The sequence below is a fragment of the Motacilla alba genome, chromosome 1 (assembly GCF_015832195.1).
Source record: "Motacilla alba alba isolate MOTALB_02 chromosome 1, Motacilla_alba_V1.0_pri, whole genome shotgun sequence".
NCBI lineage: Eukaryota > Metazoa > Chordata > Aves > Passeriformes > Motacillidae > Motacilla > Motacilla alba.
The window spans coordinates 43,572,469-43,586,757 of NC_052016.1; the positions used below are offsets into that span (position 1 = coordinate 43,572,469).

General features: G+C 37.7%; 1 protein-coding gene across 1 annotated transcript in view; it reads left to right on the plus strand.

Annotated features, from left to right (window-relative positions):
- Positions 1-14,289, plus strand: part of TMEM135 (transmembrane protein 135) — a 159,897-nt gene that overhangs the window by 29,564 nt on the left and 116,044 nt on the right. The window contains exon 4 of the mRNA XM_038152078.1: positions 5,900-5,933. Within this exon, the coding sequence (XP_038008006.1) occupies positions 5,900-5,933 (34 nt within the window). The remainder of the gene's footprint in view (positions 1-5,899; positions 5,934-14,289) is intronic.

Genomic DNA, 14,289 nt, shown 5'->3' on the forward strand with positions numbered 1-14,289 from the left:
TTTTTTTTAGCTTAGTAACAACTCTGTATTTAAGGGAAACCATAAATACATTGAAGGAAAACCATAAATGAGAGAGAACTGGCAATGAATTTTGTAGGAAAAAACAATCTTGGTTGTATTTAAAGATTGGTATTTTGTGTGATTTACTATTATATGAAGCAAAAGCTTATGCTGCTTGTGAAAATAGAGTTATTTTTTGAATTTTATAGCCCATCAAGCCGAGCAAGAAAACATTCTTCAGCAAAGTGTTCCACAAACAATATGTTGGCATGCAGATTTGGACAGTTGCTGCTTCTATTGGCACAAATAAAATTCTTAACTCACGTGTGAGGGAAATTGGACTTTCGCCCCAATCAAATAAGTTTTCCAGAGTTTACAGCACTTACAAGAAGATACAAATACCTTGCTCACAGGCAAATGCAAAGTCTGAAAGCAGCACCCAATGATTACTTTGACTTTAAAATACTTTTGGTTAAACAAAAGATAGGAGAACTTTAATCTGGTTTATATTTCCTAGATTTTCATTTGAAGTCCTAAAGATGAATTTTGAAAAACTGGGACAGTTTTAGCAAAGAGCTATAAGTATGATTAAAAACGTAGGGAACGTCATGGAAAAACTGAAGGAGTGTAATTCTTGTTTAAGAAATGGTATTGAGGGGGACTTGGTTGGAGGGGGTAGTGTTACAGGGGAGGTAAAGATGTAACTGTTTTCAGAGACCAGACTAATTCTTGTCTTAGGGTGCAAACTGTAAAGATAAGTACCCATAAAATAATGTATCTGTGATTGTGGTGATTGGAAATACTTAAGTGACAAATTTGATCTTTTTAAGTAAATGGCTAATTCATTAAAGAAGAGTTCGTGTTTTGTATTCGTTAGGAAGACAGGTTGTTGATTACTGTTATCTCTTCTGATTTTATAATCTAAAAATAATTATTGACAATATTTTGAAGTTGCATCCATCTTTTTCTGTAGAATAACAGAATTGTTCAGGTAAGGCTTGGGAGTTCAGCTAGTGTAGCTTCCTGCTTGGAGCAGGGCTGGCACTGAATTCGATCCGGCTTGCTTGGGGATTTGTCTGGCCAGCCTTGCAAACCTCTGAGTCCCTGTTGCAGTGCTCTCGTGTCTTCCTTGAATCAGGTGGGAGTCTGCCCAGCTGATCAATGCTTGCTTGTATTGAGGACCACAGGCACAGGGCTCTGTGGCTCTGCCAAGTAAGTGGGTTTAATCATTTCCCTTGACCTCCTACCTAAACTTCTGGTAATACAGCCCGGTGCACTGCTAGGTTTCCTTGTTATTTTTATCCTGTAGCTTTTGGGGGTTTTTAGCCGTTATTTTAGACTCTTTCCTCTGGGCAGTGCAATAACAAAAATATCTGGTTCTCTTTTGAAGTTTAGTTTAGAAACTATTGCTGTTATAATTTGGTCTGAATGTTCCCAACTTGTCCAAAAAGCAAATTTTATTGAGTTAAACTTTTCTTTGAGGAAGGTATAAATGAACAAGAGAATTATCTTCTAGAAGTCTGTGATCTTCTGTAATTTTACCATTAAATGTGGAATCTGCAAGATTGGAATTATTCAACTGTAGATAATGTGACCTGTGTTGTATAACTAAACTCTGAGACCTTGCCTACTTAGTTCTCTATCAAGCATGTTAGAAAATTAATTTAAAAGTGTAAATTGGGAAGAAAACGGAGGAGAAACAATGTGAAAAGTATACCAAACACTACTTCTCCTTGAGACTTGAATTTAAGAGCAAATAAAACATGATTACTTTCATGCAAGCCTCCATTTTCAGGTGGAGGAGATCTGTCGTGTTAATACTTTTTCAGCAAAGTATTTTTTTGGTTCTTTAATTTAATACAAGAAACTGGAAGGATGGACCTGGGTCTACTGCTCATGAATTTAAGGTTACCCCTAGCTCATGTTTTTCCATCCTGAGTTAAAGATCAGAGATGTCATTAGAAAGAGAGCTGGGTATGGGAGAGACTATCAATTGAAGAGGTGACTGGGAGTCATTGGGAAGCCACAATGAAGATATTTATGTAAGCAGCCTTTGGGGAAAATGGCTTAAGACAGAAACCATGGAGGAAGAGCAGGCAGTAGGGATTTGTGTGTGTCTGGTTGGGCTTTCCCGTAGTGTCCTTGCCAGACTGCCACTGCTGTAGCCACCTGCTGGTGTTGGTGTTGCCAAGGTTAGCATTCAGCACTGGTTCGTGGACTTAAGCAGTGAAATGTAAGCTGTGTATTAGTATCTTTAAACCTCCTCAAAGCATGTGGTTAGACATGGCTGACTAATTATTTTTATTGTTTAATAATTTCCTGCTCTCCTAATACCATTTCCCAATTATATTCTCCCCCTATTTACCAGCTGCAGTTTTAATACAGTCCTTGGGTTGTACCAGTGACCCTTTTAGTTGGCCTACCTCCATCTTTCTGTCCTGTTTTCTGTCAGCTGTCATTGCTACAAAACAGTGCAACATTTTCTGAACTTCCAACTGCTTTTTAACAGCAGAGTTCAGGTTTGGGTTAGGCTTGTTGGATCACATTTGCACAGGGCCAGGAAGAATGCCCTTTCCCCCTCCCCCTTTTTTCCCTTTTCCATGGAAACATGAGGCTATTTATTTTTAAAACCGTCACAGAATTAATTTGGAGAAAGAAAACTCTTTCTGCTTGGAGTTAGCCTGGGCCTCACAGCCGGGCTTGTTGCAGGCAATTGGAGGTGGCGTCATCTTAACAACTTGCTGTGTTTTCAGTTCCGAAGTTACTTCCGTGCACAAATTTATTGTCTGCGCATTTTGTCTCCTCCCAGCCACCTACTTCTCACATTGGCCCTGCTGCAGCTGCACTGCAGCTTCTGAGTTCTTTCCTTCCTCTTCTCTAGCCCCTTTTCCTTTCTTTGTCTTTGTGGTTGGTGAGTTGCATTTTACCCCAAAGGGACTACAATAGAAACAAAACCTCATTTAGTTCTTAGTTTGTTAGTGTTTTAAAAAAGACTAAATAAATTTCAGTGGGAGGCCAAAAAGCCCTGCCTGCCTGACAGAGAGATTGCAGGGGAGACTCCACTAAGTAAGTTATGTGCACATAGCAATGATCATCCTGCTTCATGCCCACTGTAGAATCTACAACTGTGAACACACAGAGTGTACTCTGAAAGCTGCATCTGTCGCTCATTTGCTGGTTGAGTCTTCTCATAGGTGTGTTACTGCAGGATGTTTTTGATGTTCTGACATTTTCCAGAATACTCAAAGTGGATTGAGTTACAAGGTTAGCTCCTATGGGTAGGTTTATCTCTGTGTTTCCAAATGGCTGAGTGGATGTTTATCATAAATTTTTAATGCTTTTACAGGGGTAAAAAAAATCTAAGAAACAGGAAAAATCCAGTGTATTTTCTTGAGTACAAATTAAAATAAGATTTACAGTACACAGAGCTGTGTATTATCTGGCAGTTTGCTACTCAGAAGGGTTGGGGCACCAATATTGTTTTATCACTTGAGCTAGTGAACTGAAAGACTAGGTGAACGTTTGCAGACCAGCCTGGGAGTTGAATTTGTCTATTGCGTCAGGTAAAGTTTTACCCCTTCCTGTTCAGAAATGTCACACAGTATTTTCATGCTTTATTGCAATTTGTAGGGGCTATTTTGCTTAAATACTCGTGGACCCTGTTCCCTACCTTTTGTCTTCTTTTTTTTTTTGTATGCCTCATCCTCACCAAATCTTTAGATTCAGGCCTTTTTTCCTTAGGCTTCCATGCTAGAACCTTGTTTCTAGTATCTGGCACAGGGTGGTACTGGGTAGAGAAGGTATACAGAGAGCAGATTTGTAATTCTGCTATTTAAATAAAAAAACAACCATGAAACAAACGGATTTTGCTGGTTAAAGTTTTGAACTTAAACCAAATTTGAATCTTTTCTGTGAGTAGAGAGCAACGTGTGGAAGCCAGTATGCTGTGTTACTACTTTCCACAACTTCAGTATGATGTGGAAGCAGTAAAACTTTTAAGTGGAATGTATCCCTGCATCTTAGATGGCTGCTGTGAAAAATCTTGATCTGGATGCGTAGTTTGACAAAGTTACGGACATGTAAACATGGGGATTAGTAAACACGGAATAAACTTTTTGGATGAGGCAAGCTTGGGAACTGTGTGATATAGATTTATTTCCTGCTATCTGTGCTTTTGTTTTGTTCACTTCTTCAACTGAGCTGATAGCAAGATATGTTCTGTTAATGCACAGTTCTTTTAAGCACTCTATAAATGCTCGGAAATTTAAAATGTCATGACAAAATGGAACATACAAGCCTGGGTTAAGCCTTCTGTTGTATATTACCTTCTGTAGTAGCAATATTAAAAAAAAATCCTAAAGGACGTGAAGACAAATATGGATTCAGGTCATAAACTAAATTCCATACTGAGAAACTTTAATAGTTGAATGTGTGGTGCCTTCACAAACAATTTCAGGTTTTCTGTGTAAGCCCAGTGGGGTCAATGAGAAAAATCCCAAATACTACAAGGCTGACGGTAAATTCAAGGAGATAAGGACACCAGTCTGTTGCTGTTCGTTTAGGGGATCCCCGGGGGCCCCCTAAGCTATGTGTTCGCTGGTAGCAGCAGGCAGACAAGGAAACTCTACACAGCTTCTGAGGGTGCTGATTAGATGAGGGTTTATTGGGGGTCCCACCCCCGGGAGCAGCGTGGTTTCTGAGGGGGAAGGAGGAGGAAAGGGGAGGGGGGGAGAGGGAGAGCCTAGGGAGAAAATGGGCCAAGAGAGAGTTTGGTCTTCCTCACACAGCATAAGAGGGAGATCCAAAGTGGGCGCGGAATAAGACTTGGGCCAATGGGATTACAGATACATGGTGCTGCAGGGGAGGATCACAGCTTGGAGTAAACCGTACATTTTCGAGGGTTGAGACAGAGCACACCATTTGACTAAAATGTAACACCACACCAGTCTAGTAGGAATACTTGGAACTGAGTGTTCAAACCTTTAGCCACAGTTTCTAATGAAGTCTTTGCAGAAGAGGAGGAATAATTGAGGGCAAAGCATATCTCCACTGGTAACGTCTTCCACTTTCTCAGGGGTGATGGTGGGTTGTGACTGATGTATAGGAAATAATTTTAATTTAATCTGGACCCTACAGTGCAGTCAGTTGCTGGAGTAGCTCACATCTACGTAGTCAATTTCAGTTTTCATCTTGTGCTGCAATAGTAACAACAAAAATGTGAGCTTGAGCCCAAGTTTATACTTTTGCTAAAGAACAGTGTGAGCTGTGGGCTGAGACAGACAGATTAAAAAATAGGAGTGGAAAAAAGTGTAGATAAAGATTAGAAGAGAAGATGGTGGCCACTGTTCCAGGGGACTCTTGGCACTGTGACTTTCAACTGGCTTGAGCCAAGATTTGTGCATCAGTCTCAGTAGATAACATTTCCTGATATTGTAGGCAGAAGGGCTAAGGTGCCTGGAGCTGCATAGCACCAATTACAAAACAGAAATTAACACATGAGCATTTTGCTGCAAATTCACAATTTAACTTAGGCTTAGGTCATTGTTTGCATGCTTATGTTACTGGCTCATATGTAGGCTTAAGTTGTGATAAGTGCTGTGTGTAATTCAAGGTGCCTTGCCCCTTCTGACAGCTTCAGGACTCACGTGGAGTAGCTGGTTGCTATATATAACTTGGTTCCTGTAATTCCTAACTACTTTGGATGCTGTGCTGTCAAGATGCTATTTTTATGTTTGCACTTATGTTTCTATAAGGTGGTAATGATTCATCCTCCATCAATAATCTGTTTTTAAAAAAAATACCTCTTTTTTAATAAAATATTCTTATTGATTCAAGTGTTTTTCTTCAGTCTGAAAAAAATATTTGTTTCATCCACTTATTTTATCTTTTTTGTTTATAGGAGAGGTCTTCTCACAATATACATGGCTAATCAAGTAAGTAGTCCTTATTTCAATAGAGAATAAAAACATGTAAGATCCATGGGAAATGTGTTGTTTAAAGTTGATAGATGCTGAGATTCATTGCATTTTTTTAAAATTGTTGCAGGATTTTTCCTCAAGAATTATGGCTAATTAGATGACTAAAACTCCCTTAAGAGCAAATTGTGATCAAAGGTCTTTCAGAAGTAGCTGTAAAGTAGAGGCTGAAATGTGGTTGATTGTACTATGCTCAAAGTTTTGTGTTTTGTAGCCCCAAGAAGATGGTAATTTTGTATTTCTATTCCATGATAGAATGGCATCTGGTACATAAATGATCATTATTTTGCAGATGAGAAATCCAACAACATATACTTCAATTTTGCAATTAATAATTTCACAAATTGTGCCAGTTGTGCATGCAAACATTTTTACCACATGATTGTATCAATTTAAATCTTGAGTCATATTTCTTTTACTCTTCTTCAAATAAATAAGATTTATCTAAATGATGCTTTGTGCATTAACTTTTTCCAAATATAAAATGCTTCTATTACTTGATCATACTCATTTAGGAAAGATCTTACTTTGCCAAAGGAATTACGTCAAGTTTTTGTACCGTTTGAGTTGCATAAATAGTCACAGAAACTACAAAAAAAGTAAACAAGAATTGTGTTCAGACTACTGAGAGAGTTTACTGGGGCCTCAGTAGAGCTGTGCATGAGTTGAACTCTGATGGTGATGATAAGATTAATGACTTAAAGGAGTGAGACAAAGGCAATGTATCATAGTACAGATTAGGGTGATAAAATTAATAGGTTCTCTTCCGTCCTTGTACAATCATTGTTGATGACTTGTAATTCTGAGTATTTTGTGGGGGCAGAGTTTTTGGAAGGAGTTGATATCATGACATGTGTTAGCAGGTAAATATCCTGGAAAGTCTCTTTATGCATTTACCAAACCCATTATATAGTTCTCTCTCATACTCTGGTGCTTAACAATTTATTTAAGGCAGAAATTGTTTTTTGGGTTGTTCTGTGTTCATAGACTCTGTCTTTACAGACAGACTCATGGGGGGAACTTAGAAGAGAAGGGGGGACTTCAGAAGAGAAGAAATTAGTTTTTGCTTTTCACTTTATTATTGTTGAAGTACCATTGAAAATTTTATAGCTTCCTGATTTGTATGACTCATACTCTGTCCTTTAGGATTCCTTTTCTTTATGATTTTTCTAGCCTAATTTGAAAAGGTGTCAGATTCTCCTTTTGAAATTCAGTTACTTAGCTGTTCAGAGTCCCAGTAATGCATGGGAGCAAGGTTTGACTCCTGCAAGGAAATCTTAACCTTGGAAGTTTTCCTTGAATTCAGAGAAGAGAGGTTATAAGGATGGTGGTATTTAGTTGAACATACTATCACTCTTTTGGAATAGACTTTCCAAGAGAAGGGGGCAATAGGTGTACTTAAATAGCAGCACCTCTGAGTATCAAGATTCTGAGAAAGCTGTCATTGTGTTCATGGCTCTAAGGATGAAGTACCACACTGGTCACCTGGTGTTGGACAGAGCTGTATGGCAAAAGTCAAGCTATGCAGTTACATTTTATGCATACCGTTTGACATGGATATTCTCTTCAGCAAAATGGCTTATTTTGGTCACAAATCTTTGGTGAAGCCAGAGCGGCCAGGGTTTGCTCTGTAAACATTTGTGATACCTTGTAAGCAAGCCCTGTAATCACAGTAAATGTTTCCCTATTTGTGTTGCTTATTTTTGGCTTAGAACTTTATATACTTTTATAAGATTCACTTAAAAAGTTACTAAGCCTTTAAAACATTTATGTCTGTTAGCTTTAGATTTCAACATGTCCCATTTTGAAAGCTGTCGCATTTTAATCATCAGTGATGGCAGATAGATTGTGAAATTAGCCTGCATTTCTTGCACTCTGTAAAACTCGTGTCAGGACCTGTTAAGATGTTAATGGAACTAAATGTGTTCCTTTGTTTTGTTTCATGTTTTGCTACACTGGGTTTTGCAGCCTGAGCAATAATAATTAAAACTTTTTTTGCGCTTCTTCATGTGTGCCTTTGCCCAGGTAGGCAGGAGGTAACTGTAGTTACTGTTGGTTATTATAAGTGATTATCATGACTGTTGCTACACTGAATTTTTATAGCCAGATTAGAGCTTTAAAATCAGAAAATTTAAGTCCTGTTGTCCAGATGGCAATATGTGACAATTTGTCCTCGGAGATGAATTTCCTTAGTAGAAAGGTGTGTTAAATCTTTATGCATGGTTGCCGGTTTTCATTTCAGTGAGTTAAATGCAGTAGAACATGAAAGGCAGTGGGGTCTAAGGACTCTTGTTTGAAACGTGACATTTTTATTGTTTTTTTAATCTGGAGCTACTAGAAACTTGTGAATGGAAACATGTGAATAAGTGTCCTGGTTCATTTTAAATAAGTCAGTGATTATAGATTTATGTGAACCTGAACTCCCTAGCTGCATTTCCTTACTGCTTCCATGTTAACATGACAGATTAAAAATAAGATGTTTAGGCTACATATGCTCTATGGAAAAATAGAATAAAAGTATTATTTTCAGACTAGCTTGCTGCTAAATTGAAGCTATATTAGAATGTACTGTAGGATTTGGATTTTCTTTTTTTCTTTTTTTTTTTTTTTTTTTGAGATAGGCATTAGAAATAAGCATGAGACTCTGAAGCATTTGTAGCTTTAATTTTAATGTGCAGAGTCTGAAATCAACTTGTTAGCTTTTCACTGGAAGTCATTTGAAGTTTAGAACTAAATTAGCACATCTAAGTCCTGACATTGCTTAACATGTGGGTTTGAGACCGAAAGTTTCTGCAATAGCCCAGAACAGAGCAGTGGTAATCAGTGCTGTGGATACACAGGGCCATGGAGCTTTCAAGTTCTATTTTGGATTGCATGTATTGAAGTCACAAAATTTCTAGGATCATAAGAGATGCATTGATAGTGAACATATAAGATGATCCCTTCATGGATAATTTGAGATCAAAAGGAACCCCAAGATTCCAGCAAAAGGTGGAAAGTGAAATGTAATCTTTCAGTTATTTTTATCTGGAACAGTAGATGATATTAATGACTGTCCATGAAGACGACCTATAGCTCTTATGTTTCCAGACACTTGAGGTACACTTTGTTGTGAACAGCTCAACAGTTGAGTTATTGCTTTTACATTGAAGAAACTGTGTCTTTGGGTTAGAGTTTGGCTTTTCTGGTGTTGAAAATAAAACAAACAAAGGCTACTTTCAAAATGCAGGATAGGAAGAGACTCATCTGAACTAGGACTGACTTGATATCAAGCTTCTTTGAGAAACAAAACTTGAGAAAAATTAGTACATTGTCATTGATATGCTACACCGGAGAGGGGGGAGTTATCCTAGCATATGCTGAGCTGCATGCTATATTTGAAATTCAAACTGTGCATCACTACATCAAAGTCTTTATTCATTCTCTACTTGGACTTCTGGTGTATGGTGGGCTGCTTACAGAATTGGAAATATTAATATTAATAAGAGCCTCTTGAGGGTTACGGATTAAATGATATAAAGCCTTAGCACAAGGTGAAGCAGCTGGATGCAAAAGGCAGAGTGGTGCTGTTGAGGGCTGTTTCTTGAGAGTGATGGGAGGAAGAAGTGTGGGGGTATGTTCCAGCCATAGAGAAAACATTACTGAGTGGAAAGTTATAAATTTGAAAAGTAAGATAAGAAAGATATGAAGAAAGGAAGTAGAGAAGCACAAACTATGGGTAAAACCCAAAAATTTTTTGTGGCAAGAGACATGGAGCTGACATAATAGCAGTTGGTGTGTGGGAGTGTTAGAGGTAAAACAAGTGGAAAAAGATGAGAAAATGTAGAGTTTAGTTAAAGCAGAGAGCAGGTGATTAAAAAAAATGAATTTACCACAAAAGGATTGGTTTAACTAATTAATTAATATTAAAAATATTTTAGGAAGAGACCAGAAAGAGAGACACAGAGAGGATGATATTGTTGGTGTACTGAAAATGGAAGTGAGGGAAATGTCAGCAATTGCAGAGAAATCTGAGGATCCTGAATCTCATTTATTCCTTTGCTGATGTTGTGTCATCAGTCCATCTGCCGTTTATGCAGTACTGCACACAGACTCTCATACACAGAGGAAGAGATACTATTTAGACAAATATGGAACGAGTTGATCAGTGGCATTCCGGTGGGTGATGCTCTGCTTTTGTATATGATAAAGTAACACAGCTGAGAAGAGTTTTTTCTGGTTTAAAGTAGTCCGAGCAGCTTCACAGCTGGTTTGTTTTTCAGTTGCACAAAATGGCTAAATCTGGGTTCATTTTGGCCGTATCATTGTTTATTCCAACTAGTCAAGTGTGAAGGTTGCATGTAAGTTGCGCTCTTAAAGCTTGAACTATTTGGTCTAGGACCATGAAAAAATGCACAGACTCAAAAATCAATCCCTCAGGATCTAATGGAGAAATGAGTATCCATTGCTCTTCAGTCAACTTTAATTCCAGATATTTGTATGTTTTTTTAACAGGGTGGAAGTCATAGTGACTCAAAATATCAAAGAATTTTCATGCTGTGTAATATTTTAAAAAACCTCAAAGCTATTAACCTAATTTTAGATATCTGGCACACACAGAGAGCCAAGTAGATACCAAGCTTGACAGAGATATGGCACAATATGGGACATGGTTCAAATATTTGAGGCCAAGAGCCCTCCAATATAACTTTCCATATACACTAAATTTGTAATTTTTTCATGGCTTTTGAGGGTGATTGGTGCATGAATGAAAGAAAGAGGAATGAGACTTGCTGTGGCAAGAGAATAAACAACAGCAGCCACTTTTAATCTGTGATTTTGCTGATCTTGTAGTTTTAACTTTTTGCTAAAGGTACACTGGTAGTATTGTAAAGGACGATACTTGCATGCAAGAAATGCTCCAACACTGAGCATTCCTAAGTGACTTTTCTTACCAGCTTATCAAATGCTTTCTGTACAAAATTGCTGATGTATCTGAGCTGTTACAGATGTCTCAAGAAATACCTTGTGCCAGTTACAATTAAATGAGGGAGGATACTATGAATAATGTAGGTTGAAGGGTGTTTTTGTTTCGTGGAGTTTTTACAGTAATGTGCAATCTTTTGTCATTAATATAACTTGCATCTCAAAGAAATTATCACCCAGTGCTGCTACATGCTATAAAACATTGCGTACCAATTCCAAAATATCCTTTCAAATGAAAAAAAATAACATTGTCACTTCTTTGTTTGTAACTCTGTGAAGTAACAGGTATTTAACACATCTCATTTGTTTCAGCAAAGCATTATATTTGCCTACACAGTTTATTCATCATAGCACAGGAAAATGTTTTCTGTTTGAACTTACTAAACTGACTTCATAAACTAAACTTCATAAACAGGACTAGCTGTCACCTTTTCTTTTGCGTTGGGAACAGTTTCATCTTAGTCCAAACATGGAGGGAATCCAAAAGGATGAAGGACAGCTGGATTTAAATTTTCCAAATGAACTTTTTAAATGTTTTGAACCTTTCAGTTGTAGTAAAATGAATTTGACCAGTCCTGCCTTGTTTTTTTTAGATAATTAAAATTTTGTTGTGTGCTTTCATGTAATCCTTAGCACTAACATTATACAAGGTCTGCCAGGATGTAAGACTTTAGCCAGATAAAAATTAATGTGTTTTTAAAGTTTTTCTAACATTTCAGAAGTAATCTGCATAATTGAAAGTGCATCAAGTAAATGCTTGAGACATTTGTCTTCCAGGATTGTTTTGTCACTGTTTTCTGTACCCCTCTTCTGGGGTGACTGTGGCTTTGATTACAGCAGCAGCTGTCAGGAAGCGTGTATTTTGTCTGATGATGTCCAGATTCCCTGTTCCTTGTATTGTCACCTTTTAAGCTGATGGTGTGCTAGTTAAGGTAAAACTGTTGCTCGGTTCCTTCTTTCATACAAAAAAGTCTTTAGTACTAAGCTACTTTTTTTTGTTAGATTAGTAAGTGATGTTATAAGTTACTGTTGGAATAGCACAAGTACTTTGATATTTAGTTTAGATTGGATACTAGGAAAAATTTCTTCACAGAAGGGGTTGTCAAGCCCTGGAACAGGCTGCCCAGGAACATGGTGGAGTCACCAAGCCTGGAGGAATTTAAAAGGTGTATACATGTGGCACTTAGGGACATGCTTTAGTAGTGGATTTGGCAGTGCTGGGTTAGAGGTCAGAGCTGATAATCTTAAGGCTCTTTCGCAGCCTAAAAAGTTCTGTGATTCTGTGGAAATTTGAAAGCTCAGAGGAAAAGGTTTTCCTTCTTGGAAAATGTGTTAAACTGAAGCTCAGGATTGTAATGCCTTGTGGAGGGCAAAGCCCCATTTTGGGACAATGTTCTGAAGCATGTCCTGATTCTTGTAGGGAAGCATCCAGCACCAAGTTATTGCTGCCTGGGTGAGGGAAGAGCAAAAAGGACATAATTTAGTCCTGGCTGGAAAGAAGTCTGAAGTGCTCACTTGTGGCAGAATTTCTGCTTTTGCATGGAGAAACTCTCTCAGGTGATGTCTTGCCGTTTGCTGTAGTTGGTAATTTTTGTAGTTCTGTCACAAGTTAAGCCTTTTAGTACCAACAAGAAACCATGTCTTGTCAAGTATCAATTTAGACATTGAAATCAACTCAGTAGTGTTTTCCCTGGGGCTATAGTTCTAAACACACTTAAAGTTTGAAGCTCAACAGAGAGTCCTGGATCCCTGCTTCTAATAGTGCCATTTTTATAACTGTTTTGGCCCACATTGTAGCATGGGATTTTATCAAGACTTGGTTGCTTCTTCTTCTATCAGGTCATGTGATGTTCCTTGGGAAGTCCTGCCTCCTGTTGTGGGATGGCTTTTTTCTCCTATTTTGTCATCTAGGTTTAGGAGGAGAGGATCTTCCATGGCTTCTGCTTCATTACTGCCTGGATCTTAGTGGAAAAATAAGGTAGAAAACAAAGAGCTCACATCTTTCCCATTTCATGGAAGGCATACTCAGGTGGAGCTCATGCAATGTTTGTTCTTTAAACATGGCCTTCACCTTTGTGCTGCCTCATTGTTTAAAGCCAGGTAGAGTCAGCCCCGTGTTCTTAGAGTGACACTTGGGATATGGCTGGTGTCATAGCAGGGACAGTCAGGCATCACACGTGCACTTGGTGACAGTGACAGTAATCTGGCTTATGAAACTCAGGAACAAGAACCAAGATCAATGGATTTTTATCCTTTAGATTTTAAAGGGCAAATCTCAACAAAGAAAGCTAATCATGTTAGTTTACACTTGAAGACAGTGTGCTGGAATGAGAAATTTGATTTGTTTTTTTCATGTCATTTCAGTAGGCAAACCTTAATGCTCTATAAATGGTAACAAAAAATAGCCTTCTTGGACACTTGATGGCACTTGCGCTTACATTACGAAGTTATCTTTCAGGAACATCTCAAAGGAAGGAAATAAATCCTAATGAAACAGGATTTACAGAGTCAAAGATCTGCATAACTACAATATGCTGGTCACTCATTCCAATCTCTTTTTCCTTTGACTGGTTAAACCAAGAGTTGAGAACAAACTTGTATTAATTTTAAGCTCTTTCTTATTTGGTAATGGTTCTTATTTGCTGTATAACTAGTTGTGTATAGGCATGTGTCTGCAGAAACAAAAACTATCCAGCCAAGAAATGATTAAAACTAAGCCCAGCTTTGGATAAAAATCTAGAAAAGAAAGCTTGATTTTTCTTCCAGAAGACTTGCAACTGTTCTTTAACCTTGTTATACTTCTTCTGCTTTTGTCTCATTCTCTCAGCATTCTTGAGGTACAGAATAGTTCAAGAAGAACTGCCAGTTGTATACTGGGGTGGTAAAGTAAAGGCAGTATAATTGTAGTAGTAGCAAAAATCCAAACTTTCAATTAAGATGTCAATAAACTTAATATAGACTACTTGAAGTATACAGAGTTTTCGGAGAAGTTTGGTGGAATGTGGATGTTATTCCAAAGAAATGGGTGCTTTTTGTTGCTTGATAGTAATGTTCAGATTTATTTCATAGGCACCTAAACAGAAGAAAAATTTTACCCTTTCATGGAATGATTGAGTTCATTGTGGTGAGTGTGCAGGGAAGTGTATTGTAAGATCAACATTTCTGAACTCCTTGCTTAGAAATTAAATGCAGATGTTTTCAAATTATCAAAGACTTGGACATGCTTTATTCTAGTCGACAAATACTCAAGACACTTTCCAAAAATTGTATTTTGGAATTCAGAATTAGATGCCATAAATGGGTAAGCTATATACTTTACACATATCATGTTCTGTGGGATATGCAGCTT